This window comes from Salmo salar, chromosome 17 (assembly GCF_965601325.2).
Source record: "Salmo salar chromosome 17, fSalSal1, whole genome shotgun sequence".
Lineage (NCBI taxonomy): Eukaryota > Metazoa > Chordata > Actinopteri > Salmoniformes > Salmonidae > Salmo > Salmo salar.
The window spans coordinates 51,032,131-51,059,528 of NC_138307.1; the positions used below are offsets into that span (position 1 = coordinate 51,032,131).

At 42.7% G+C, this 27,398-nt stretch overlaps 1 protein-coding gene across 5 annotated transcripts in view; it reads right to left on the reverse strand.

Annotated features, from left to right (window-relative positions):
- Positions 1-330: 330 nt before the first annotated feature.
- The window catches only part of LOC106576073 (dedicator of cytokinesis protein 4), a 140,046-nt gene continuing 112,978 nt past the window's right edge, over positions 331-27,398 (reverse strand). For 2 of the 5 annotated variants that reach the window (XM_082963840.1, XM_014152946.3), the window contains 10 exons: positions 26,004-26,087; positions 25,787-25,906; positions 25,485-25,609; positions 23,115-23,235; positions 22,837-22,918; positions 14,574-14,683; positions 14,275-14,347; positions 12,499-12,618; positions 11,203-11,264; positions 331-2,796 (listed from right to left, as the gene is read on the reverse strand). In XM_082963840.1, coding sequence (XP_082819966.1) covers positions 2,329-2,796; positions 11,203-11,264; positions 12,499-12,618; positions 14,275-14,347; positions 14,574-14,683; positions 22,837-22,918; positions 23,115-23,235; positions 25,485-25,609; positions 25,787-25,906; positions 26,004-26,087 — 1,365 coding nt within the window. In that variant the 3' untranslated portion in view covers positions 331-2,328. Of the gene's footprint in view, positions 2,797-11,202; positions 11,265-12,498; positions 12,619-14,274; positions 14,348-14,573; positions 14,684-22,836; positions 22,922-23,114; positions 23,236-25,484; positions 25,610-25,786; positions 25,907-26,003; positions 26,088-27,398 lie in introns of all 5 variants that reach the window. The other 3 variants (XM_082963839.1, XM_082963838.1, XM_082963841.1) reach the window with 2 other exon arrangements.

Consider the following 27,398-nt stretch of genomic DNA (forward strand, 5'->3'; position numbering starts at 1 on the left):
TAAAGAGGAGACATTCATTAGAAGTGTTCGGTTTAAAGGAATATTTCCTCCGTGTGCGCGCGTCATCTTATCTGATCACGCACCAGTTCCTCATAAACAATTACATCACCTTGAGCACCCACAGTAGGTGATTATCGTTGAATTGTGTGGGAATGACTTTGATGACACGAAGCTGATCCTGAATCGCGGAACGTTGGAGTACACGGAAGACCACTATAACAACTGAACAAACATGGCTGTACACATATACTGTACAATGCAACTATTATAGAAGTAACTATCAATGAATTGTTTTTAACAGGTCCGAGCTGGAAATGATTTAAAGGTATACTCGAGCAAAATGTTTTTATTACATAGGGCAGTTTGAGCATGTAAATGTGTTACTGTAGGTGTAGATACACATTACTATAGATTTCTACACTCACTAAAACAGCATTTCTTTTGACATTTATAACAATAATTTGCTGTTCCAACATTCAAAGCTGTAAATGTGTTATAGCTACATTTTGTTAAAAACACAATATTTACAATAATAGTAATAGACAAAGGTACTATATTTGGCATACTTACAACAATCTCATCATTATATAATTTACAATTTCTCAAGTACTGATTAATGTGAATATTTGATGAAAAATTCACGACAAATTAAAAAGTAAATTAACCATACAAAAGTGAAACATACAAACCATACCCAAGTTAATTGTGAAAACCGTTGTACTGAATTAAGTGATCAATATTACGTGCGATTTTTATTTATTTTTATTACAAAAACAGTGTTGTCTTCTCTTCATAAAACACTGACAGGAAACCACCTGACGTGACGACTGCCTAGATACCGTAGGACAGGAGAAGAGGACTCGATACCAGTACACTCTTGTCCACCACGTACTGTATGTCAAACACAGAGAGAACACCTCGAACTAACTCGGCTGTACTGTACAAGCGCGACTATACAATGATTAGTTGAAAAGGTTTTCGAAAAAGATTCTAAGAAAAGAATAGAACGGCAGCCCTGGTGTGTGTACGAGTTGCTGGCATTCATTGAGTGGCAAAAAGAGGACATCTTTTCTACAATACATACTGCACTTCAAATGCCCATTGTGGTCGGGGGTTAACATTTTCAGAGTTGGAGTGAGTCCTTGGTAAATGTAACCACTGCTAATTCAGATTCAATCTCATTTGTGCTAATATCATATCACCATTCCTAACTTTACCAGTTGCCATTCTTATACCCCCACAATGACTTTTCATCTAAATAACAGGATTTGTCTCAAAGTCTGTTGTTTTCATTGTGGGCTAGTACAAGATCAGCTTGTCTAGTCAATGGAGTGTTTCCAGGTTCCAGGTTCAGGATTCCTACTTTGTCGTTACAGCATACATACAGTACATCTTCCTTTGGCACAATACTTGGTAAACCCCAAAGATCCACCACCACATACATACTACACTTCATGCAGGAGGGTTAGGGTGTGTCCACATCTCTGGCCCCTCTGACAGCAATGGCCTCCAATTTATTTACTTAGCACTACATACAATTTAGTGGCACATGTCAAATGCAAGAACTATGTGCATTGGTCTAAGGGGATTTCAAAGACGGAAGGAGCTCTTTACGTCTTAGAGTAGAGTTTGAAGAAAGGTCAAGAGATTTGAGTGATTCAATATCGTGAAGGGGGTGTATTTCTGAGTGACTTGTTACTACAAATTCTCCATTCCTATGAGAAAGGGATGTTCTATTATTACTGACCAAGAATAAAAACGGGGCACTGATTTTAGCTATACAGTACTTTTCAAATGGTCATAACAATGAAAAGAATTGCCAAATAGGTCAGTCTTTGCTTCCTGTTCCGGTACAACGTGGATGTATGTGAACACACCCTCAGCTACTACCATAATGTATATGCATGAGACCTCTAGCACCTTTCAGCCATATAGAAAAGTACAGTGTACTTCAAAAACGTGCAAGACTCATGGATAGAAGACTCTTTCCAATACTTAAGGCAAAACACTTCTTATATATAACCAATATATACACATATTGGGACTATTACATCTATCAAAAATCTAAAAATCAACGCCTAAGTTTGTTGTGTTCATTTCTCTTCTGACAAACGTAGCAATTTACCGCGTGGAACCTACCGTACTGGAGCTAAAAGTGCGGATTGACAAAGTCAGTCAATGCAAAGCCCTTTCGAAAAAAGATCTTCACAACGAGACAGACTCAAGAGTCTTGGGATTGCCAAATTGAAGAGAAGTCAGTGTAAAAAGTGCAAAACGCGCCAGTGGTGTCACCCATCAACCCACTAGGGTTGTAGGTCCTCACCCAGCCTATAGCTGGGAGACCTTCCTGGGGAGAGGTCTGGGTCTAGGGACCTGGGGCACACTGTCGGCCCTGCGAGGGTCCGATGCTGGGTCCAGCTTCATGCTGCTAGTGCGTTGCTGGTGGGGCTTGGGTGGCAGGGCCGGGGGATCCACACTGGGAGGGATGGAGAGACTGTGGGGCAGGGGAACCGGCCGACGAGGGTTGGTGCGCTCGTACACGCTGTAGGGCGGCGGCGTCTTGTTCTCGCGGCGGATGAGCTCGTCCGAGCCCGAGGAGACCGAGTTGGGCATGGTGGGCCCCTGGTGGGCGGGGTGGTCTCCAGTGGTTGCCTCGGTGCCCGACGCCTCGGACACACTGCAGCGACTCATGGAGGAGATGCCGCTGCTATAGCTACCAGAGAGGACGGGCGAGTTGGACACCAGTCCAGCCGACTGGCACTCAGTGGGTGAGGGCGTGAAGGGTGGCAATGAACTCTACGGAGAGACAGAAACAGAGAGACAATCAGAGACAACAGAAACAGAGAACAAATCAGAGGACCAAACAGAAATAGAGAACCAATCAGAACCACCATAGCTCAAACAGAGAGGGTACCAATCTCCTGTCCTTCACAGCCTAATGAGGTATAGCATAAAGGAACAATAAAGCCTATGAAGCGTAATCATAAAGACACCAGACAGATTGACAGTGCCACACTGCTTTTTCCACCTCATCATATGTCAGTGCGCACTGAGATGGAGAAACACAAGATGCGGCAGTTCCATCGTGAGGAATCCAATACGGTGTCAAAATGTTTTCTGAGAAAAGACATGGACAAACCGTTATCTTGTTACACTTAATTGGATTCAGTGGAGAGGACAATTGATCTGTTATGTATGCTACAGTATGTCAGTATGACGAGCATTTCGCTTCAGTCTTGTTGAGAGAAGTTACATGAATATAACTTCTCTCAACAAGACTGAAGCTAAATGCTCGTTGATATGTTAATATTCCACACATATCTCAAAGGCCTAGAGCGCGGAGCTGCCCCTCACAGTACAATCAAAGAAGACCCCACAGCAGACCAACAGGCCCCATTATCTCACACACGATCTGTGTTGTATTTGTTGCCGTTTGCTGTTTGTGCCTCACTTAGAAAAAACTGCCAGTGCAAAGAACTGTATTTTATTTTCTAACAAAAAAACAAGACTTTCTCAATGCAGGTTTGTAAAAGCCTGTTAAGATGTCACTCCTTCTAAACTGCCTAGACACATGCAGACTGGTGCTAGATAATGAATGGCTCATTAGCAGAGTTATCTGACAGGCGAAAGCCAATGTGGATGAGAACATGAGACAACATACAGGGGGAAGATAATTCAACTGTGGTTCAATACTGCCTGACAACCAACAGAGAAACCATATAGCACACAGACATTCAAAGCACTGCCAGAACACTCATCAGCATTAGTAGGGGAACAGAAAGAGATTCACATGCACACACCATTGACACACACACACACACGCAGGCAGGTAGTCAGGCATGCACACAAACGTGCACCCCCCCCCCCCACACACACACACACACACACACACACACACACACCCACACACACACACACACACACACACACACACACACACACACACACACACACACACACACACACACACACACACACACATACATTAGCTCTGACCCCATTTAGTCGTCTGGTCAATTGTTTGGACGATAGGATGTTGGTCGACCGAGTTTTCTTTAGTCAAGTAGTAGCAATTTTTTTTTTATATTCTCAAGGTGCAAGATGATTCCCTACGTTGCTATGTGCATAACAGCAAAATGAACCAGCATATAGGAGTTGAGAACAACGCAGTGGAGGACGCAGCAGCAGAGACGAGGAAACAGCCCTTTCCTTAGCCTAACTGTGTAAGAAGTGAGGAGAGAGGAACCCCCGACTTAATTAGGTCTATAGCCTAACTGTTAAATGTGCCTGGCTTTATAAATCATCCATATAAATGCAGCAAAAAAAGAAACGTCCTCGCACTGTCAACTGCGTTAATTTTCAGCAAACTTAACATGTGTAAGAATTTGTATGAACATAACAAGATTCAACAACTGAGACATAAACTGAACAAGTTCCACAGACATGTGACTAACAGAAATTGAATAACGTGTCCCTGAACAAAGGGGGGGGATCAAAATCAAAAGTAAAAAGTCAGTATCTGGTGTGGCCACATGCTGCATTAAGTACTGCAGTGCATCTCCTCCTCATGGACTGAACCAGATTTGCCAGTTCTTGCTGTGAGATGTTACCCCACTAGTCCACCAAAGCACTTGCAGGTTCCCGGACATTTCTGGGGGAATTGGCCCTAGCCCTCACCCTCCGATCCAACAGGTCTCAGACGTGCTCAATGGGATTGAGATCCAGGCTCTTCCATGGCCATGGCAGAACGCTGACATTCCTGTCTTGCAGGAAATCACGCACAGACCGAGCTGTATGGCTGGTGGCATTGTCATGCTGGAGGGTCATGTCAGGATGAGCCTGCAGGAAGGGTACAACATGAGGGAGGAGGATGTCTTACCTGTAACGCACAGCTTTGAGATTGCCTGCAATGACAACCAGCTGTGACACACCGCCCCAGACCATGACGGACCCTCCACCTCCAAATTGATCCCGCTCCAGAGTACAGGCCTCGGTGTGACGCTCATTCCTTCGACGATCAACGCAAATCCGACCATCACCCCATGTGAGACAAAACCGCGACTCATCAGTGAAAAACACTTTTTGCCAGTCCTGTCTGGTCCAGGGACAGTGGGTTTGAGACCATAGGCGACGTTGTTGCCGGTGATGTCTGGTGAGGACCTGCCTTACAACAGGCCTACAAGCCCTCAGTACAGCCTCTCGCAGCCTATTGTGGACAGTCTGAGCACTGATGGATGGATTGTGCGTTCCTGGTGTAACTCGGGCAGTTGTTGCTGCCATCCTGTACCTGTCCCGCAGGTGTGATGTTCGGATGTACCAACCCCGTGCATGTGCTGTTACACGTGGTAAGCCACTGCGAAGACGATCAGCTGTCTGTCCTGTAGCGCCGTCTTAGGCGTCTCACAGTACGGTCATTGCAATTTATTACCCTGGCCACATCTGCAGTCCACATGCCTCCTTGCAGCATGCCTAAGGCACGTTCACGCAGATGAGCAGGGACCCTGGGTATCTTTCTTTTGGTGTTTTTCAGAGTCAGTAGAAAGGCCTCTTTAGTGTCCTAAGTTTTCATAACTGTGACCTTAATTGCCTACCGTCTGTAAGCTGTTAGTATCTGTGGAACAACCGTTCCACAGGTGCATGTTCATTAATGGTTTATGGTTCATTGAACAAGCATGGGAAACTATGTTTAAACCCTTTACAATGAAGATCTGTGAAGTTATTTGGATTTTTACTAATCATCTTTGAAAGACAAAATCCTGAAATAGGGACGTTTCTTTTTTTGCTGAGTTTATATCTACAGAAATAAGACTGATCTTGTTTCTGTTGCCTGTTTGAGTGTTCATTTAATAGCCTACTGATTCTGTGAGCACCAAGCCTCATGCAACGGCAAAATGTCAGATAAAGCAATTTCACAGATTTGGCTGTTTTTAATCTTTGCTATGGTGTAATAAAGGCTTTTTTTAAATATTAGAACAGACTGGTATTACTTAGAAAATATTTAGTGTTGTTTTCACTGTTCCAAACAGGCAGAAAAAAAAATATTATAATCTAACAGCACCTGTTTGTCACATGTAATATGCACGCAGCTCTCACTCCTACACCCTTTTTCTTGATCTCCTTATTGTCATTATTCCAATTATTATTATGATCATCATAATAAGTAATGTTATTATCATTAGTATGCTTTGTATAGTATCCTTGTATAACCGTCCTGTTTAGTCTTTATACCATCACTTATTTAGGCCTATATTTCAATATCTAAGATACTGTGTCTATCAATCAATCATTCATTCATTCGTTCATTCATTCCATCACACAGCATACGAGATATTCAGGCTTTGAAATGCAATCAAGCATTTTAGTTTTTAAATGAAATAACAAAAATGGAGCTTTGAATAATCAGCCAAAACCAAAAATAAACCACAATTCACGAATGCATGCAACTGTTTTTAGTCTGCCATAATAAAGGCGTTATATATTTTTTCCCCCATTGGAACATACTCTCTGGTGTTGTTTACACTGTTCCAAATGGTCAGAAAAAAATCATATAGTAACAGTTTGGCACACATACTCACGCAATGCTTGCTCCTATACCCTCCTTTTTCTTGATGTCCCGTAGTTTCCACAACCAAGTCAAATGTCTTTCACAGATCTGACTTCCCCTTTCCCTCCTGAGCAACCAGTAAACATTTGACCATTTGGAGTTTCTTTTTCACGTCTTCCGTAGCCAATTTATTGATGTGATTATGATAGGCTATAGGTCAGGCCCTGTTGGTCTCATGCATGCGATGCTAACATGTTTCACGTAAAAAGAGCCACGGGATGAAGCAATATGTACTGTTTAAACAATTTAGGGATTTCGGTAACAGAACTTTTCAGTCAGAAACAAGAAAGAAACTAAATGGCTGACATGATGTTACAGCTTCAGCATGGACAGCGCAACAAACACTTGCTGTGCTGTGGTGCCTTTTCACTGCAGTAGGGGGAGGAGAGAGAGACAACATGCACCAGTCACACAGGCACTTGCTGTCATTTTTTTAACACAATATGACCATCGGGCTCTTTCTTGAGTCATTTAATTATTTAATCAAACATGGTGCTTGAAGCATCAGACAAGGTCGGTGCATTTCTAGTTAATGTTATTCAAACACATAGGGTGTGTCTATCTATATATGGAAAAAGACGTTTAAACATTTCGACCAATCAATTGGTTGAAAGAAGAAGACGACTCTCAATATACCAAGATTTCTTTTTTGGGGGGGGACAGCCCTAACAGACACTATATACACAAAAGTATGTGTACAATGGATTCGGCTATTTCAGCCACGCCCGTTGCTGACAGGTGTGTAAAATTTTGCACACAGCCATGCAATCTCCATAGATAAACATTGGCAGTAGATTGGCCTTACTGAAGAGCTCAGTGACTTTCAATGTGGCACCGTCATAGGATGTCACCTTTCCAACAAGTTTGTAAAAATGTTGCCTTGCTAGAGCTGCCCTGGTCAAATGTAAGTGCTGTTATTGTAAAGTGGAAATGTCTAGGAGCAACAACGGCTCAGCCTTGAAGTGGTAGGCCACACAAGCTCACAGAACGGGACTACCAAGTGGTGAAAAAGTGGTGAAAAAAAATTGTCTGTCCTCGTTTGCAACACTCAATATCGAGTTCCAAACTGCCTCTGGAAGCAACGTCAGCACAATAACTTTTCGTCAGGAGATTCATGAAATGGGTTTCCATGGCCGAGCTGCCGCACACAAGCCTAAAATCACCACGCACAATGCCAAGCGTCGGCTGGAGTGGTGTAAAGCTTGCCGCCATTGGACTGAAGTGATGAATCCCGCTTCACCATCTGGCAGTCCGACAGACCAATCTGAGTTTGGCAGATACCAGGAGAACGCTACCTGCCCCAGTGCATAGTGCCAATTGTAAAGTTTTTGGTAGGAGGAATGTCATTGGAAGAAACATTTTAACGCTACAGCATACAATGACATTCTAGACGATTCTGTGCTTCCAACTTACTGGCAACAGTTCGGGGAAGGCCCTTTCCCAGTTCAGCATGACAATGCCCCTGTGCATAAATCAAGGTCCATACAGATATGGTTTGTTGAGATCGGTGTGGAAGAACTTGACTGGCCTTCACAGAGCCCTGACATCAACCCCATCGAACAACTTTGGGATGAATTGGAAGGCCAATTGCGAGCCAGGCCTAATCTCCCAACATCAATGCCCAACCTCACTAATGCTCTTGTGGCTGAATGGAAGCAAGTCCCCGCAGTGGAAAGCCTTCCCAGAAGAGTGGAGGCTGTTATAGGAGCAAAGGGGGGGACCAACTCCATATTAATGCCCATGATCTTGGAATGAGATGTTCGACAAGCAGGTGTCCACATACTTTTGATCATGTAGTGTACATACAAAGCTCCCTTGGCCTCAACCCTCAACACCATATCTTCACCAGCAGCCAGCCCACAACCCATAAAGGATTCTAGCAAAGGTACAGGACAGCTGTTTCATAAAATATGGAGAGAACTATAAATACATGTAGTTGTACCACATTCAGGGATATATAATGAAGAGGCTCTTCCTCTGGGTACATAGAGAGGGAGCTGGAAGGTTTTTATGGTCTTAAGAATTAACAAAGATTCAGGTGAGAGGACCAGACTTGAATGCAACACTTTAACCTGTTGCCTTGAACGCAGCTCCCTAGCAACTCAACAAGCATCAGCTGCTACTCATTGCTAATCAGACTCCTCTCTGTTCTGCAGTGCATGTTGCGTGGTGTTGCTAGCCTTTTGAAGTCTTGCATTGCTCCTTCTCTACCTTCTATCTAGTATCTTTTAGGTTCTTCCAAGGATCTCATAGGCTGTTGTGGTGATGGCAATCACTCCTATCTACCACGGCCTGGCGATGATGTCTACCTGAGACTCAAAGCCAAACCCTACAGAGTCCACACCTTGGACCCTTCATCTGCAGCCCTCGACGTCATCCGGTGCATTCTCATTCCCCTCCTGAATCCTCATTCTAACATCCATTCCATTTCCTCAATAAATATTCTAAACCCATTTTAATGCCTGGTACTTAAACTCGTGAAATTGTGTGTGTGTGTGGTTTAGTGGTGAGCAGGATGCTGTTTAGCTGGGCTGGCTGGCCACTGTACTGCCAACTGGATCAGTGTCATCTGTCAAAGCCCAGTAACCACACACTCAAAGATGGACGGATGCATGCAAAAATACATACACCATGTACCACATACAAGCACGCATGTATGTACGCAAACCCACACACATTCAGACAAGTATGCACGCAAACAGGATCAAATGAGTCATCATCTACTGCTGGAATGAAGGACTCTGGGTTCTGATCCCATGCTGTCCTCTTGACCCTATTTGTAGTGCACAGTCCACTCAGATTAGCATCATCAGAGATACACCAGAGGGCACATACAGTTGAAGTCGGAAGTTTACATACACCTTAGCCAAATACATTTAAACTCAGTTTTTCACAATTCCGGCCATTAAATCCTAGTAAAAATTCCATGTTTTAGGTCAGTTAGGATCACCACTTTATTTTATGAATGTGAAATGTCAGAATAATAGTAGAGACAATGATTTATTTCAGCTTTTATTTCTTTCATCACATTCTCAGTGGGTCAGAAGTTTACATACACTCAATTAGCATTTGATAGCATTGCCTTTAAATTGTTTAACTTGGGTCAAACATTTCGGGTAGCCTTCCACAAGCTTCCCACAATAAGTTGGGTGAATTTTGGCCCATTCCTCCTGACAGAGCTGGTGTAACTGAGTCAGGTTTGTAGGCCTCCTTGCTCGCACACGCTTTTTCAGTTCTGCCCACAACTTTTCTAGAGGATTGAGGTCAGGGCTTTGTGATGGCCACTCCAATACATATTAATGCCCATGATCTTGGAATGAGATGTTCGACAAGCAGGTGTCCACATACTTTTGATCATGTAGTGTACATACATGATCATGTAGTGTACATACATGAGGGCTTTGTGATGGCCACTCCAATACATTGAGTTTGTTGTCCTTAAGCCATTTTGCCACAACTTTGGATGTATGCTTGGGGTCATTGTCCATTTGGAAGACCCATTTGCGACCAAGCTTTAACTTCCTGACTGATGTCTTGAGATGTTCCTTCAATAAATCCACATAATGTTCCTCCTGATGATGCCACCTATTTTGTGAAGTGCACCAGTCCCTCCTGCAGTAAAGCACCCCCACAACATGATGCTGCCACCCACGTGCTTCACGGTTGGGATTTTCCTCCAAACATAACGATGGTCATTATGGCCAAACAGTTCTATTTTTGTTTCATCAGACCAGAGGACATTCCTACAAAAAGTACGATTTTGTCCCCATGTGCAGATGCAAACCGTAGTCTGGCTTTTTTTATGGTGGTTTTGGAGCAGTGGCTTCTTCCTTGCTGAGCGGCCTTTCAGGTTATGTCAATATAGGCCTTGTTTTACTGTGGATATAGATACTTTTGTACCTGTTTCCTCCAGCATCTTCACAAGGCCCTTTGCTGTTGTTCTGGGATTGATTTGCACTTTTCGCACCAAAGTACGTTCATCTCTAGGAGACAGAACGCGTCTACTTCCTGGGCGGTATGACAGCTGCATGGTCCCATGGTGTTTATACTTGCGTACTATTGTTTGTACAGATGAACGTGGTACCTTCAGGCATTTGGAAATTGCTCCCAAGAATGAACCAGACTTGTGGAGGTCTACAATTTGTTTTCTGAGGTCTTGGCTGATTTCTTTTGATTTTCCCATGATGTCAAGCTAAGAGGCAGTGAGATTGAAGGTAGGCCTTGACATACATCTACAGGAACACCTCCAATTGACTCAAATTATGTCAATTAGCCTATCAGAAGCTTCAAAAGCCATGGCATCTTCTGGAATTTTCCAAGCTGTTTAAAGGCACAGTCAACTTAGTGTATGTAAACCTCTGACCCACTGGAATTGTGATACAGTGAATTATAAGTGAAATAATCTGTCTGTAAACAATTGTTGGAAAAATTACTTGTGTCATGCACAAAGTAGATGTCCTAACCGACTTGCCAAAACTATAGTTTGTTAACAAGAAATCTACGGAGTGGTTGAAAAACGAGTTTTAATGACTCCAACCTAAGTGTATGTAAACTTCCGACTTCAACTGTAAATGCAACCACACACACACAACACCAACCTTTTGTGGAGATCTGGACGTTGGGACTGGGGACTGCGACCTCATAGTCTTGGCTGAAGAGCCTGTTGACAGTCAACCAGAGAGAAACAGAGAAGAGAGGGTACGTTTAAATCCTGCCACCATTTTGGACCAGTCGACTTGATGACACTGGAGTGAGTCCTCCACAGCTGAGGACTTCAGTAGGTTTGGGCATCTATGAATCAAATAATCCCACAGCCGCGGGTCCTTAGTCAGCACTAAGCTATTTATACATCCAACAGCTGCTCAATGGAGGGCAAAACACTCAATTCAACGCTACAACAGGGGGACAAGTCAGCTCTAGTGAATCACAAAATAAATATATAGCTCAAAAAATATAATAACAAGTCTAAGTTTACTGGAAGTGTCAAGCTCAGGGCTTGAGAAGTGGGAGTTTGGGGGTTGTGTGCACTGCGTGTGTGTATGTTTCTGTGTGTGTGTGTGTGCGCTGTGTATATGTTTGTGTATGTGTGTGCTGCATGTGTGTGTGTATGTGTGTTTGTTTGTGCGCTGCATGTGTCTGTTTGTGTGTGTGTGTGTGTGTGTGTGTGTGTGTGTAGGCTTGCTGTTGTGGGATTTAATGAACCCCTGAATGAGAAGGCTCATCTATACAATCTTACAGTATAGTTGAGTCTAACTGGTTAAAGTTATTATATATAGTTACGATTATAGAGTAGCAGGCGGCATAGCAGAGGACAAATATATCCTCTAGGCTGTTGTTGGTTTTCCCCTCAGATAAAAGATATTCATAAAGTAAAGTATTCACAGCTTTATGACGTGAGCTTGACCAATTTATTTGTACATAGGGATTCTACTGCAATCATCAAAGTCAATCACATAGATTGTTTTATGATTTTTCTCCTGGACCAAAGCTTGTCAGATAGTCAATTATTACACCTTTATTTAACTAGGCAAGTCAGTTAAGAAAAAAAATATTCACAATAAGAAGAAGGAATAAATAGCTTGGGTACTGGACTATTTGTGTAGTCAACAGTGGTTGCCTTTGGCAGGATAATAACAAGTTGGCTAGAGCAGAAACAGACAGGCACCCAGGCTAGAATACAGACCATTATTATACAGTATGTATACATCATGTGAAGGAGAAGTTATTTATAGAAGCAAACCAGGAGGAATAAAAGAAAGCAGCTGAGTTTATAGCAGAGAGTTGACAGCGTAACAACGAGCACTGTAAGAGCGCAGGTGGAAGCACCAGGTGTCAAAAGATGGGGGAAAGTATTAGTGCCATTCCTCATTGATCGAGTGTTCTGATTGGTTTACCTGAGTATGGTGGCCTAGGAGGGACAGGGGGACAGAGCAACTTTCCCACAGTGTCAGAGAATTGTGTGTTGTTGACCTCTTTTACACTGTCTAGACTCCAGCTACTGAAGGTGGGTCTCACTATGTTGGTGTACAAACATATAGACAGACATGCATCAATCACTGCTCATTGGGTTACAACACATCACAACACAACAGATTATGTAGACTAGAATCTAGATCTATATTAGAATGTAATCATAGAGGATAACAGGAAATGTAATAACAGAGGTAGGGATTCGTATCGGTTGTTGTAACTGATGATTTATAAAACAGAGTTACTACATTTCAAGATTTTCTTAGCCTAAATATAAAGCATTGTCAGATGGAGATTTGACAGACTGCACCTTTAAATTTGTTGGGGTGGCAGATAGCCTAGCGGTTAGAGCGTTGGGCCAGTAACCGAAAGGTTGCTAGTTAGAATCCCAGACAAAGTGAAAAATCGGTCAATATGCCCTTGAGCAAAACACTTAATCCTAATTGCTCCATGATCCCCGTTGAATGGCAGACCTTGGGTGTGACCCCGCTCTACGAGGGTGTCTCAGAGAGAGTGGGATATGCAAAAAAAAAACATTTCCAATTAATACACACTAAAATATGTGTGAAATAGGACAAATACAAGCACCCACCAAATGATGAATTATTATTATTAACAATCACCCACACCTCAATCTTCTTCTGTAGTGAATATCATGCAACTGACAAGTTTTAGTCTTAAACGCTTGCTGTGCTGTTTAGAATGCAGTGAGAGAAATCCCACTGTAAATAACACTTCCCCGTTCTCTCCTGTTAATACGAAGGTGCTCTTCCTGTGTTTAGTCATTTCTTCCACAAACTGGTGTAAAAGAGCAGGTTCGCCTGGTTTGCGCATTTCCACTTGAGCTGAGTGAATACACCTTCAAGTGGCACACCGCTGTGCTTGTGGTTTGACATTATTCTTTTTACATTTTCTATAAAATACTAATTTCATGAGTTAATTTTCCCTGAACCTCTAACCTTCAGTGAAGTTCACAGAAAGCAATCAAACAGCTGAGCTTTTTTTAATTACACAAGGGCCCTTCCAAACTAGAATTGAAATGCCGCCCCACTGGAATATGTAAAAACATAAAGCGCTTATATAACATTCAAAATATACAAAACGGACATCTGTGGATAAAAAACTGAGACACATATGCATTTATACATATGCATAGCCTTCTGAAAAGGCATATCCCATCAACCCTTGGGGAATAAACATGTTTCCACGCATTCTGATATTAATAAATAAGAAGCATCGATTTAATGTGGTTGTATCCCAAATGTGGCTGGATCCCTATTGGCACAGAGCCCCATGGCCCTTGGTCAAAAGTAGTGCACTATATAAGGAATAGGGTGCCATTTGGGATTCCTCACGTGTCTGTTGTTGCCTGTGAATGCTGATGGAGCTGGGAGGGAACAGACCTCGTGGGGAGAGGCTGTCATTGAAGCAGATGTCTACTCTCCAGACAAAGTCTGTCACACTCTCACCGGTCAGTCTGTCAACTACACTCATGTCCGGACAGATGACCGTAGCTATGATCTCTTTGACTGACTGGAGGATGAGAAGCGACTGTTTAGCAGCATGCTAGTATCTTGGTACGACACATAGGCAAGGATACTTTGGTGTTATAATGATTTTGGGCTTATATACACATGTACTGTAAAGAGAGATGGAGACAATGACTGAGATGACATACAAGACAATGAGACATGTTTTACCTTTGTCTGGTGCAGAAAGGTTAGGATCACTTCTGGGTAGTGTGGTGTCACCTATTTGATGAGGGGTCGCCCTCTAGAAAAAGCAAACAAGACAGCACAATACTGAAGCTACAAAATCCACAAAGGAAAGTAAGATATTTTGACTTTGTGGAGTTCAGGTTTTGTCTTAACTTTGAGAAATCCACACTGTGAGTGACATTTCATGCTTGCTGAACAGCTCTTTGGGTTCAAACGGCAGAGATCTTAATAAAAGGTATTATAGCTATACTTTGTCTATTGATTTGTTTGTGTGTGTTCACCTGTGCAGGGTCTAGGGGATTGGGGTAGATGGCACTGACAGGTCTCTCCCTGGAAGAGAGGCAGGAGTTCTCTCTGGAATGCTTGTGTTTGTCCTGCAGCTGGGGAGAACCTGGAGGGAGAGGAAGAGAGGAGAGATTTAGATTTCGCTTTTTATTGGCAACAGCTATCGTCTTCCTGGGGGCCCAACTCATAAAGAAAAATACTTTAACATGTACATTCATTTAAAAACATGAACAAAGACATTACAGTCTTTACACGGATACAAACATTACTTAAGCAATAAGGCACGAGGGGGTGTGGTATATTGGCCATATTCCACAAGTTACCACCGGCTAAATCTATGACGATAAAATGCCTATTTTACTCTGTTCTATCTGACTGCGCAATCCACTGTCTCATCAGCCCAGGCAGGGAAGTTATAAACTTGATCTCCACTATTAAAAGCATCTAGACATTATCTCACATTTCTTTTAGATTAAATGTCGTTTTTAACAGAGGAGATTTGTATAAACCTTGCAGTCTGTCTCTCCGACATTTGCAACATTGTTTCAATATTCAAATTAGATCTCCAGCTGTCCCATCGTAATGAATGTGTAGGGGTCTGGACGAGAGAGAGAGGCAGGCAGCGTTTCTCAGCCAGGCGAAATCATGATTCAGATGGCATCATTTTTATGGATATATACAAAGAAATGTCAATTGAAAAAAGTAAAACGAAATGAAGTGCAGCTAGTTTGCAGTCTTTCCAGCGTCAGTTTGAAGTTGTGTTAGCTGTGTTGTTGTCTAGCTCCTCTGAACAACAGTGTCCTAACGAGAGAGCACATTTTCTTTGCCAGGCAAAATTGTGCCTCATTAGCTCTTTGTTATGGATGTATCCAAATAAATGTCACTAGAAAAACAGCTTAACCTGTTGGGTCTAGGGGGCAGCATTTGCACGTCTGGATAAATCTTTTTTACCCGATTTAATCTGGTTACTAATCCTACCCAGTAACTAGAATATGCATATACTTATTATATATGGATAGAAAACACTCTAAAGTTTCCAAAACTGTTTGAATGGTGTCTGTGAGTATAACAGAACTCATTTGGCAGGCAAAACCCTGAGACATTTTCTGACAGGAAGTGGATACCTGATGTGTTGTATTGACTTTAAACCTATCCCATTGAAAAACACAGGGGTTTAGGAATATTTTGGCACTTCCTATTGCTTCCACTAGATGTCACCAGCCTTTACAAAGTGTTTTGAGTCTTCTGGAGGGAGATCTGACCGAACAAGAGCCATGGAACGATGATGTCTCATTAGACACCTGGCGCGCGAGTTCATGTTGGGTACCCTTGTTCCAATACGTTATAAAAGAGTATGCATTCGTCCACCTTGAATATTATTCATGTTCTGGTTAAAAAAGGCCCTAATGATTTATGCTATACAACGTTTGACATGTTTGAACGAACGGAAATATATTTTTTCCCCTCGTTCATGACGAGAAGTCCGGCTGGCTTACATCATGTGCTAACGAGACGGAGATTTTTGGACATAAATGATGAGCTTTTTTGAACAAAACTACATTCGTTATGGACCTGTGATACCTGGAAGTGACATCTGATGAAGAGAATCAAAGGTAATGGATTATTTACATAGTATTTTTGATTTTAGATCTCCCCAACATGACGTCTAGTCTGTATCGCAACGCGTATTTTTCTGGGCGCAGTGCTCAGATTATTGCAAAGTGTGATTTCCCAGTAAGGTTATTTTTAAATCTGGCAAGTTGATTGCGTTCAAGAGATGTAAATCTATAATTCTTTAAATGACAATATAATATTTTACCAATGTTTTCTAATTTTAATTATTTAATTTGTTACGCTGACTTGACTGCCGGTTATTGGAGGGAAACGATTTCCTCAACATCAATGCCATAGTAAAACGCTGTTTTTGGATATAAATATGAACTTGATAGAACTAAAAATGCATGCATTGTCTAACATAATGTCCTAGGAGTGTCATCTGATGGAGATTGTAAAAGGTTAGTGCATCATTTTAGCTGGTTTTATGGTTTTGGTGACCCTGTCTTTGACTTGACAAAACATTACACACAACTCTTGTAAATGTACTGTCCTAACATACTCTAAATTTATGCTTTCGCCGTAAAACCTTTTTGAAATCGTAAAACGTGGTTAGATTAAGGAGATGTTTATCTTTCAAATGGTGTAAAATAGTTGTATTTTTGAAAAATTTGAATTTTGACATTTATTTGGATTCAAATTTGCCGCTCTTGAAATGCACCTGCTGTTGATGGAGTGCACCACGGGTGGCACGCTAGCGTCCCACCTAGCCCCAAGAGGTTAAGCAAATGCAAGCTACTGTTGTTATTCTGTCTGCACTGTTTGACGTGACTGTACGTTATCTGTAGTTGACTAGCTAGCAAGCAAGCAAGCAAGGGATAAGAACATTGCCAGCCAGTATGGAATGGAACATTTAGAACGAACGACTGGGTCGCATCCATAGATACAGAACAAAAAGACTGAACGACTGGGTCTCGTCCATAGATACAGAACAAAAAGACTGAACGACTGGGTCTCGTCCATAGATACAGAACAAAAAGACTGAACGACTGGGTCTCGTCTATAGATACAGAACAAAAAGACTGAACGACTGGTTCTCGTCCATAGATACAGAACAAAAAGACTGAACGACTGGTTCTCGTCCATAGATACAGAACAAAAAGACTGAACGACTGGTTCTCGTCCATAGATACAGAACAAAAAGACTGAACGACTGGTTCTCGTCCATAGATACAGAACAAAAAGACTGAACGACTGGTTCTCGTCCATAGATACAGAACAAAAAGACTGAACGACTGGGTCTCGTCCATAGATACAGAACAAAAAGACTGAACGACTGGTTCTCGTCCATAGATACAGAACAAAAAGACTGAACGACTGGGTCTCGTCCATAGATACAGAACAAAAAGACTGAACGACTGGGTCTCGTCCATAGATACAGAACAAAAAGACTGAACGACTGGGTCTCGTCCATAGATACAGAACAAAAAGACTGAACGACTGGGTCTCGTCCATAGATACAGAACAAAAAGACTGAACGACTGGGTCGCGTCTCTGGTAACCGAACCAATAGAACGAACAACCAGCTTGGAACGAACGACCGGCTTGGGTAGCAACCTTAGATTTGTGTCGGGACTATATCTTGTGGAAGGACGAAATGCTATGAATAAATTCATCAAAATAAAATAATGAAAATATGTCAATAATTATTTGAATATGGTGATAACCCTTGGTATAAAAATGATAATGCCTAAGAAGTCAGTGTTTGGAGGATATATTGGCACGGTTTGTCAGACCTTGACTTCGTCTCGGGCCTAACAACACCCGTGCCAATATTCTCCAAACACCGTCTTATCAGGCATTATCACTTAAATAAACTGGTTACCAATGTAATTACAGCAGTAAAAATAAATGTTTTGTCATACCCATGGTCTACGGTCTGATATACCACGGCTGTCAGCCAATCAGCATTCAGGGCTCGAACCACCCAGTTTATAATACATATTAGAGGACGACAAATAATCGTCTGAACCGATCTATCGGGACGATGTTGGCCTTTTCTAGTCTATCGTCTATCTCTATTGGCTTTGATGATAGTCCCTCTACATAGCAAAGCTGCTGCTATGTCATTCGACACTCACTGCCTGAGCCACGAGCACTGCACAATACAAAAGAAAAGCAGCAAGCTAGCTCATTCTACAACAGAAAGGTGCAGCATTGAGAAATGGGTGAATTGACACAGTGACCAAAATAGAACTTCTGTTGCAAATATTAGTTAAATTAATTCACTAATAATAAAAAAAGGCTCGTGTCGACATGCCCGGAGAAGCATGTAATAAGCAAGCAAGCTAAGCAGATAGCTATGTGACCTATTAGCAACGATTACAATATCTAACCCTTTCGTCTGTGGTGTTAGCTAGCTAGCTATATTAGCTACTATGCTAGTTAGCTGGCTAGATAAGATATCAGATAGGAGCTAATAGCAGAGAGGAAGAGGAAGAGAGAGGCTCAACTCGGCCGAAAATCTGTCTCCCTCCAGCAGGTGGCGTTTTATTTGTTGTTTTGCCCACCAAGCAAGGAAGTTTTTGTATTGAGGTCAATGAGTGTCGAATTTGGTCAACAAAAACATTTATGGATTTTTTGCTACGTAAGGTTTATTTGATCTAATAGATGTTTCGTAATGCTTAAGTTGTTACGAGTGTACTGATACAAGTACGACACGTGACATCCTGGCAACTTTGAGAAAAAACACTTTATATCAGAGTTATCTTGAGATAGCTATGCATATTCATGGCATATTCATGGCATGAGGCTAGTAGCATAGCATCTCTCTCCATTGAATACAGGCGGTTGTGTAACCAACCCTCATCGAAGATTCTAAAAACGATTACAATTATGAGATGTGTCCACCTATCCAAAGAAAGGATAGGTGGGAGTTACAGCCCACCGTGCCACTTTGTGGACAATTATTGTTAGGGCGGAGAGACATATACTGTATCTTGTCAGCATATCCATAATATTTGCTAAGTGCCAATGTAGCTAGCTAGTGTTAGCTGGTTATCATTTTGAACATGCAGCATTTTCAGGAACGAGCCATCTGACTTGCGGTGTAATGTTAGCTATTAACTGGTGTGCTAATCTGACCAGCGGCAATCGTATCCGTAAACTGACAGTTAAGAGTAGGAAGTAGACGCTTGTCGTAATAAGGAAAGAAGGAAGTGTTTTAAAATGCCTAATGGGCAGACTTGAGACATTCAGACAGAACATGCATTGTCGTTGCCTCTTTCTTCCTACCCTCACTCTCCTTGTTAGATATTATGCACATTTATGGCTTGGTAGCAAATTACGTCGCCATTGAGCTAGTTCTCATAGTAGTAGTAAACAGCTCCAAGTGATATGAGTGATGGAGAGAGACGCAAGGAGATGTGAGAAGGAGTGGAGTTACAGCCTCGCTCTATCCAGTCGTAGCAGTAGGAGGAAGTTACATTATAAATATGCTTTAACTAGGTTACCTAGATCAAATAGGGGAGAGGCGTGGTGTTATTTGTTTTATTGGAGAGAGAGAGAGCGAGAGACAGAGAGAAAGGAAGAGGGAGGGAGTGTGAGAATAGGTGTTAAACCAATGATGACACAAAAAAACACAAGTTCAAAAGGTGGTCTTGTTAGACGAGCGAGACACACAAATAAACGAGAATAGAAGCTGGTAGTCAACAACTATCGACCAACCAACAGCTCCCCGTTTCACATCCTCCAACCTGGCTTTTTCCAACTCACTAACCTCAGCACATAAAATACCTGCCCTGCTGGGCTGGCTGTCACACTGTGGTGGCACCAGACACTCATTCCAGGGATAAACTGACTAACACACACACACACACGCACGCACGCACATTACGGGCAGTGATGATTACAGCTATTCACTGGCTGCCCATATATCCTTTTCCATTACACATTATATGGCAATTAGCTTTAGAATGGACATCATATGGGAATGAGATGACCATCTTACAGGCAGTTCAGTTTGCTGTACTTCTCTAAACACTTTATGGTCCTGGCAGTGGCTTTATAGGGGTCCTTCTGGTTGCACAGGAGCTGCCAAGGGGAGTGTACAGGCATCCATAAATGTCTCCATATATTCTTATGTTTATGATCTGCATCAGACAGAAACCCATGAGAGTGTCTGAGCGATGGGGAGATAAGATAGTCACCATCCTCTAAAGAACCTCCTAACCTGGCTGTGGTTAAAAGCTTCGTATAGGACTTGGAGACTATGATTCACAGGTGTAGTCAACAACGCACCCTCTCAAGACTTTTCTTTGTCTCTCCATTTCATCTCTCTTTCTCCCATGTATGCGTTAATGCATACATTTCTCAATCAAACAATCCTTTGTTTTTACCAATCTAACTACATCACATTTTTCTCCTTCTCACGCTTTCTTTCTGTCTACTTTCATCCCTATTTTTTCTCCGTTTGGTTGATTTGGATAGGGACAAGTACAAACACATTGACATATTGAACAATCAATCGTCCCATGGGCGTTTCCATCTTATGCTAATTTTCAACAACCGTCCCGAGAATGGCTTTTATGGAAACAAAAGGAAAGTCATGCGTAATCAATTAAAATCACATATCAGTACATTATCACAATTATATGCACAAAGCAAATGTCATAATGTGGTGGCAGAATTTGGGGTGAGCTGTTGTAACTTCTCAAGGGATATGTTCTGTGTTGGACTGTGATGTTATGCCTTTCATAGACTCCTGGTATGTCTGCACCCTAACACAAGTCCATTGTGTTCTGGAACTGTTGCTTGTATAAAATAACTGTTGCGTAAACTATATGATTGTTTTATCACCTCCCACTATATAAGGGGCATGTAACAATTTACTCGTGGAGTTCTTCCCTGTGAAATCAGAGATAGATCTCACCTGCAGCTGCTTGCTTAATGATTTTTCTATTATACTATTAAATAGTCTCTGGCTTAATCTTTGGATCAAATGTTCCACAACAATTAGAAGCACTACGCAAATGTCCTACGTATTTACCCATATTTACAACTTGAAGGCGGTACGAGGGCCTTATCGCGTCTGTTGATAACATACAGCAGAGCTATAGCAACCAATTATTTGGTGTTTATTTTGAATGATTTAAATGTTCCTGCTGTTTATGATCTTCTGATGAAGTGTTCCCTGCATGTGCTCCATTGTAAGAGAAGGAGGACTGGCCAATAGAAGTTTTATAGGGATATTTAGAGGGACCCTGGTTTCAACTGTAGGCCCCCCTGGTGGACATTCCAAGACGTTGCAGCTTCTACATGCGTTTGGTCAGGGATTTAGGCGCAAAATCATTGAGACACTTAAACACAAGATTCCCATTTGCACATTTTGATGAAGAGTTCAACACTTTTCAAGATGTGACAATGATGGTACCGTATGTGCTTTTGGTCCAGGATTTTTAGTGCAAGGTTGTACAGAGACTCATGGGGTCTCAGCACTGGCTGGCTGGCCTGGAACCAGGATGTTATACAGTATAACATGTGAGAGAACACCCCTGCATTTAAGAATAAGAAGACACGCTCAAGAGGCAGACACTTCTTATTCATGTGAAACAGTGGAGGTTTGCTTTGATGCTTCTACTAATCTTTTAGTGGGTCCAGGCTGATCGACAGATATTTCACCACTTTGACTTGTTCAATTGTCTCTCCTTTGATGCTGACAGAGAGTGACGGTGTCAGTGGCAGCTTCCGTGTTGAGAAACAAAATGAGAGTGTCCAACTGAGTCCAGGTGTTCTGTGAGTTGTTTAGAGACAGCAGCAAAGGTTTTACCAGACACGTAGACAACACTATAATCAACACTATCGGCACTTACACTGGTCTCTGGTAAATAAATCATTGATGTATAATGTGAAGAGAATTGGGCCAAGTACCAAAGCCTGCGAAATTCCTATTTTAGTTTTTTTGAAACGTGGATTTGATGTTATTGATGACCACACAGTGTTCATGTTTTCCAGATATGAACCAAACCAGCTTATGGCTTTGTCTGAGAAATTGAACTCATGGAGTTTGGAGATCAGAACACTGTGATTAACTGTGTCAAAGAACTTTTTCATGTCATGGAAGACTGCTCCGACCACATTTCCCTTATCTAGTGATTTCTTGATGTTCTCGAGTAGTACAACGTTTTCGTTTCAGTGAAGTATTTTGGTCTGAATACAGATTGTTACCAGTGCAAGTACTGATAATATTTCAGATATGATATGAGCTGTTTTCCCCCTCTCACTCTCTCTCTCTCTGTCACTCTCTCTTTCTTTCTAGAGAGGATATTTTCTCCCAATGTTTTTCTTTCAAAGTCATATTTGTTTTCAGTTTTGGGGAAGAAAATTGCCTGTATGTCTGCAAAGTCCTCGCAGTGTAAAAGGAAATGCAGCTCTGTCTCGACCTCTCTTTGAGGGCAGAGTGTGCACAGCCTGTCCTCTCTGGGTAGCCAGATCTGCCTGTGATGGCCGGTCTCTATGGCCAGGCTGTGTTCATTGAGTCTGTACATAGAAAACGGAGAAAAACACTGATCTATCAGTCACGGTGGTCACCATGCCACCGAGTGTTTGAGGCCAAAAAGCATTCAACCGTGTTTTGGGTGATATACTTTTATTTTTGTTCTTCATTGGGTTCAACCCCCCCGCTCTCTCTCTCTCTGCTAGTCTTACCTCTGGCGCTGGACGGAGCAGAGCTGGTCACGTTGGGAGAGGCAGAATGATTGGAGCTGAGGCTTGAGGTAGATGGGCTGGGCTGCTGGGACAAACAACTACATCAACAACATCACTGACAAGTTAAGAATTATAGACAGCCAGGATCGTGTGGGGGAGTGAAATGATCCAAATCTAGTTTAGATCAGTGCCTTTCTCAAGTGAGCTTTTGCAAACACCAAAAAAAGGAATTCACTGAAAAAAGGGGTGGTTGAGGGTAAATTCAATTGGAATTGTACCTGCATGTTGAAGACTTCGTCAGAGCTCTCCGACTGCCCTGTGATGTTGCTCACTTCATTGGAGGCCTGAGAGGACAGCGATGATGACGAGTAGCGGTTGACAGCCGGGTAGGTGAGGGGACTGATCACAAACATAACACACACATTGAGAGAGAGAGAGAGAAAGAGAGAGAGAGAGAGAGAGAGAGAGAGATAAAGAGAGAGAGATAAAGAGAGATAAAGAGAGAGAGAGAGAGAGAGAGAGAGAGAGAAAGAAAAAACAAGACTTACTTTCATAATTTGGTTGAGCATTCATCTGACATAATACCGTATGGTTCTGATAAAAAGGCCCAATATCTCTCCCTAAATCACGTTGTACCTGCTCGTGAGTTTTACATTTGCAAGATGTCGACTTAACCTGTTGGGGCTAGGGGGCAGTATTTTCACGGCTGGATAAAAAAACGTACCCGATTTAATCTGGTTACTAATCCTACCCAGTAACTAGAATATGCATATACTTATTATATATGGATAGAAAACACCCTAAAGTTTCTAAAACTGTTTGAATGGTGTCTGTGAGTATAACAGAACTCATTTGGCAGGCAAAACCCTGAGACATTTTCTGACAGGAAGTGGATACCTGATGTGTTGAATTACCTTTAAGCCTATGCCATTGAAACACACAGGGGCTGATTAATGTTTTGGCATTTCCTATTGCTTCCACTAGATGTCACCAGCCTTTACAAAGTGTTTTGAATCTTCTACTATGAGATCTGACCGAACAAGAGCCTTGGAACGGTGATGGCCCATTAGACTCTGGCGAGCGAGGTCATGTTGGGTACCCTCGTTCCAAAACGTTATAAAAGAGAATGCATTCGTCCACCTTGAATATTATTCATGTTCTGGTTAAAAAAGGCCCTAATGATTTATGCTATACAACGTTTGACATGTTTGAACGAACGTAAATATATTTTTTCCCCTCGTTCATGACGAGAAGTCCGGCTGGCTTAGATCATGTGCTAACAACACGGATCTTTTTGGATATAAATGATGAGCTTTTTTGAACAAAACTACATTCGTTATGGACCTGGGATTCCGGGAAGTGACATCTGATGAAGAGAATCAAAGGTAATGGATTATTTACATAGTATTTTCGATTTTAGATCTCTCCAACATGGCCATTTGTCTGTATAGCAAAGCATATTTTTCTGGGCGCAGTGCTCAGATTATTGCAAAGTGTGATTTCCCAGTAAGGTTATTTTTAAATCTGGCAAGTTGATTGCGTTCAAGAGATGTAAATCTATAATTCTTTAAATGACAATATAATATTTTACCAATGTTTTCTAATTTTAATTATTTAATTTGTGGTGCTGACTTGACTGCCGGTTATTGGAGGGAAACGATTTCCTCAACATCAATGCCATAGTAAAACGCTGTTTTTGGATATAAATATGAACTTGATAGAACTAAAAATGCATGCATTGTCTAACATAATGTCCTAGGAGTGTCATCTGATGGAGATTGTAAAAGGTTAGTGCATCATTTTAGCTGGTTTTATGGTTTTGGTGACCCTGTCTTTGAATTGACAAAACATTACACACAGCTATTGTCAATGTACTCTCCTAACATAATCTAACTTTATGCTTTCGCCGTAAAACCTTTTTGAAATCGGACAACGTGGTTAGATTAAGGAGATGTTTATCTTTCAAAGGGTGTAAGATAGTTGTATGTTTGAAAAATTTGAATTTTGACATTTATTTGGTTTCAAATTTGCCGCTCTTGAAATGCACCTGCTGTTGATAGGGTGCACCACGGGTGGCACGCTAGCGTCCCACATAGGACAGCAAAAACTCAGTGAGAGAAATGTCAGTGACAGATTGAGGCTGGGTGTGCGTGTGTCCCTCTGGGCAGTGTAGGTTTGTGCCTCTTTACGCTTGATGGAGGTAGGATGTCACAGGTAGAGAATGGCAGGGTCACTGAGCACACACAATTTGTACACCAGCCTGGCAGCGCACACACACACACACACACAGAGAGCTGCCCACCTACGCCCATATGGTGCCATACCAGGGAGTGAGAAAGAGAGGAGAGAGGAGCAAGAGATAGAGAGAGAGTGAGCTAGAGAGTATAGTATGTGCAGACAGAAAGGGAGAGGAAAGAAAAGAGTATGAGGAAGGGAGTGAAAAGAGGAAGAGACAGAAGAAGAAAAGGGAGAAGGTCGAAAGGAAGAGTAGAAAGAACACACAGAGAGAGAGAGAGAGAGAGAGAGAGAGAGAGAGAGAGAGAGCGAGAGAGAGAGAGAGAGAGAGAGAGAGCGAGAGAGAGAGCGAGAGAGAGAGCGAGAGAGAGAGAGAGAGAGAGAGAAAGACACACGAGGACAGTGTTTCTCACCTGCGTCTTGCCACCACGCGAGCGCCATCTGGGCTGATGATGTTGGGGACCGAGTTCCTGCATGAACTACGCGGGCTGCCATTGGTGAAGTGCACGGGGCTGGCGCGCACGTACGCCGGAAACTCCTGGGGTGGGGATTAGAGAGAAGGGCAAACGGAGGGAGAAGGAGAAGAGGGAGGAGTAAACATGTGATTAGCATATTGTTTATGCTAGCATGAGTTATGGTTGTGCTGATGCAGGTTTGATGAAGGTCAATTTGAGGATTTGACAGATTGTGCTCCTGTTGAGTGGCCTTCACTAACCTGGATCCCTAGACTAGACTTCATCACATGGAACTGGTCCACCAGCTTCTTGTGTAGAGGTCTCATGTCCTGAGGAACAAACTTCTCGTGGACGGCCAGCCCATACTCCAGGATGTGAGCCTAGAGGGGAGAGTTGGAGACGGTGCATTTCCTTTGTTAACGTTAATCTCTTCCAGATTAAATATCATCACAAAAGTTTACAACATTGGAAACTGACCTGCTCGAACATGAGTTCCCTTAGTCGTCCGATCTTCTCCCCGTCCTCCGGGTGATTCACGACGTAGTCTTTCACAAAGAATGCCTGCATGAACACAATTCATTGTATGTTTTGAATTTGTTTGATTTCATTAATTTACGTCATTGTGTCACCATGTTTCCCCCCGGGCGGTCGGACGGACGGACTGTCGGTCGGTCGGACTGTCGGTCGGCTGGACTGTCGGTCGGACTACCGGTCGGACTGTCTGTCTGTGGTCGGACTGTCTGTCTGTGGTCGGACTGTCTGTCTGTGGTCGGACTGTCGGTCGGACTGTCGGTCGGACTGTCGGTCGGACCGTCCGATCGTCCGTCCGTCGGCCGGACTGTCTGTCGGCCGGACTGTCTGTCGGTCGGCCGGACTGTCTGTCGGTCGGTCGGCCGGACTTTCTGTCGGTCGGTCGGCCGGACTGTCTGTCGGTCGGTCGGTCGGCCGGACTGTCTGTCGGTCGGTCGGCCGGACTGTCTGTCGGTCGGTCGGCCGGACTGTCTGTCGGTCGGTCGGCCGGACTGTCGGTCGGCCGGACTGTCGGTCGGCCGGACTGTCGGTCGGCCGGACTGTCGGTCGGCCGGACTGTCGGCCGGACTGACTGTCGGCCGGTCGGTCTGTCAGTTGAAATAATATTCATAATGTAAACATGTTTTGCATAATTTTGATCATACATTAAGTGCATATTCCCTGATGTTGATATTGCAACTCTTGAGCCGAGTGCATATATGAAGAGCCAAGGCTTTTTAATCTGCATCATAATAAAATATCAATAAAAACACATTAGAAAATGAATAACATCAATTCAAAATCTCTTTAAAAATCTTCAGTGGAGAGAGAGCAAAGGGGGAAGGGTCGCCACATAGGAGAAAGCAGGGTTTGGTCTCCCTTACAAGGTCTTTGTGGCGGGCTATCTGCAAAGAGACAGAGAGAGATATGGGAGAGCGGGAGGGGGGTACTCAAACGACTCAAAGGGGAGAGGAACTCACTGCTTACTTCAAAGTCCACTCCCAAACAGGCATGGTCCGATCTGGGTCTACCATCTGAGTGTGAGAGGCAACCTAGCTAGGCTACAGTAGCACGCTCATCTCCCGATTGTTATCCCCGATACAAAACACAGCTTTACGACCCCTGCTGTGACGCTGTGAACGCCAGGGTCGATTTGACCGAAAGAACTGGTGTGAAAGATAGTCCAAAGCCATAGAAATATACATTCAAAAAGAAAAAGGGATTTATTCCGTCTCAGTGAACTGTAGGCGGCTGTATGAATAATACGGTCTGAAACACATAGCCAAAGGTGGAAAAATAATCAATATCTGCATCAAATTATACTTTTCTCTGGTGCTGGTTGGACTTGAGATTGGAGGAGAA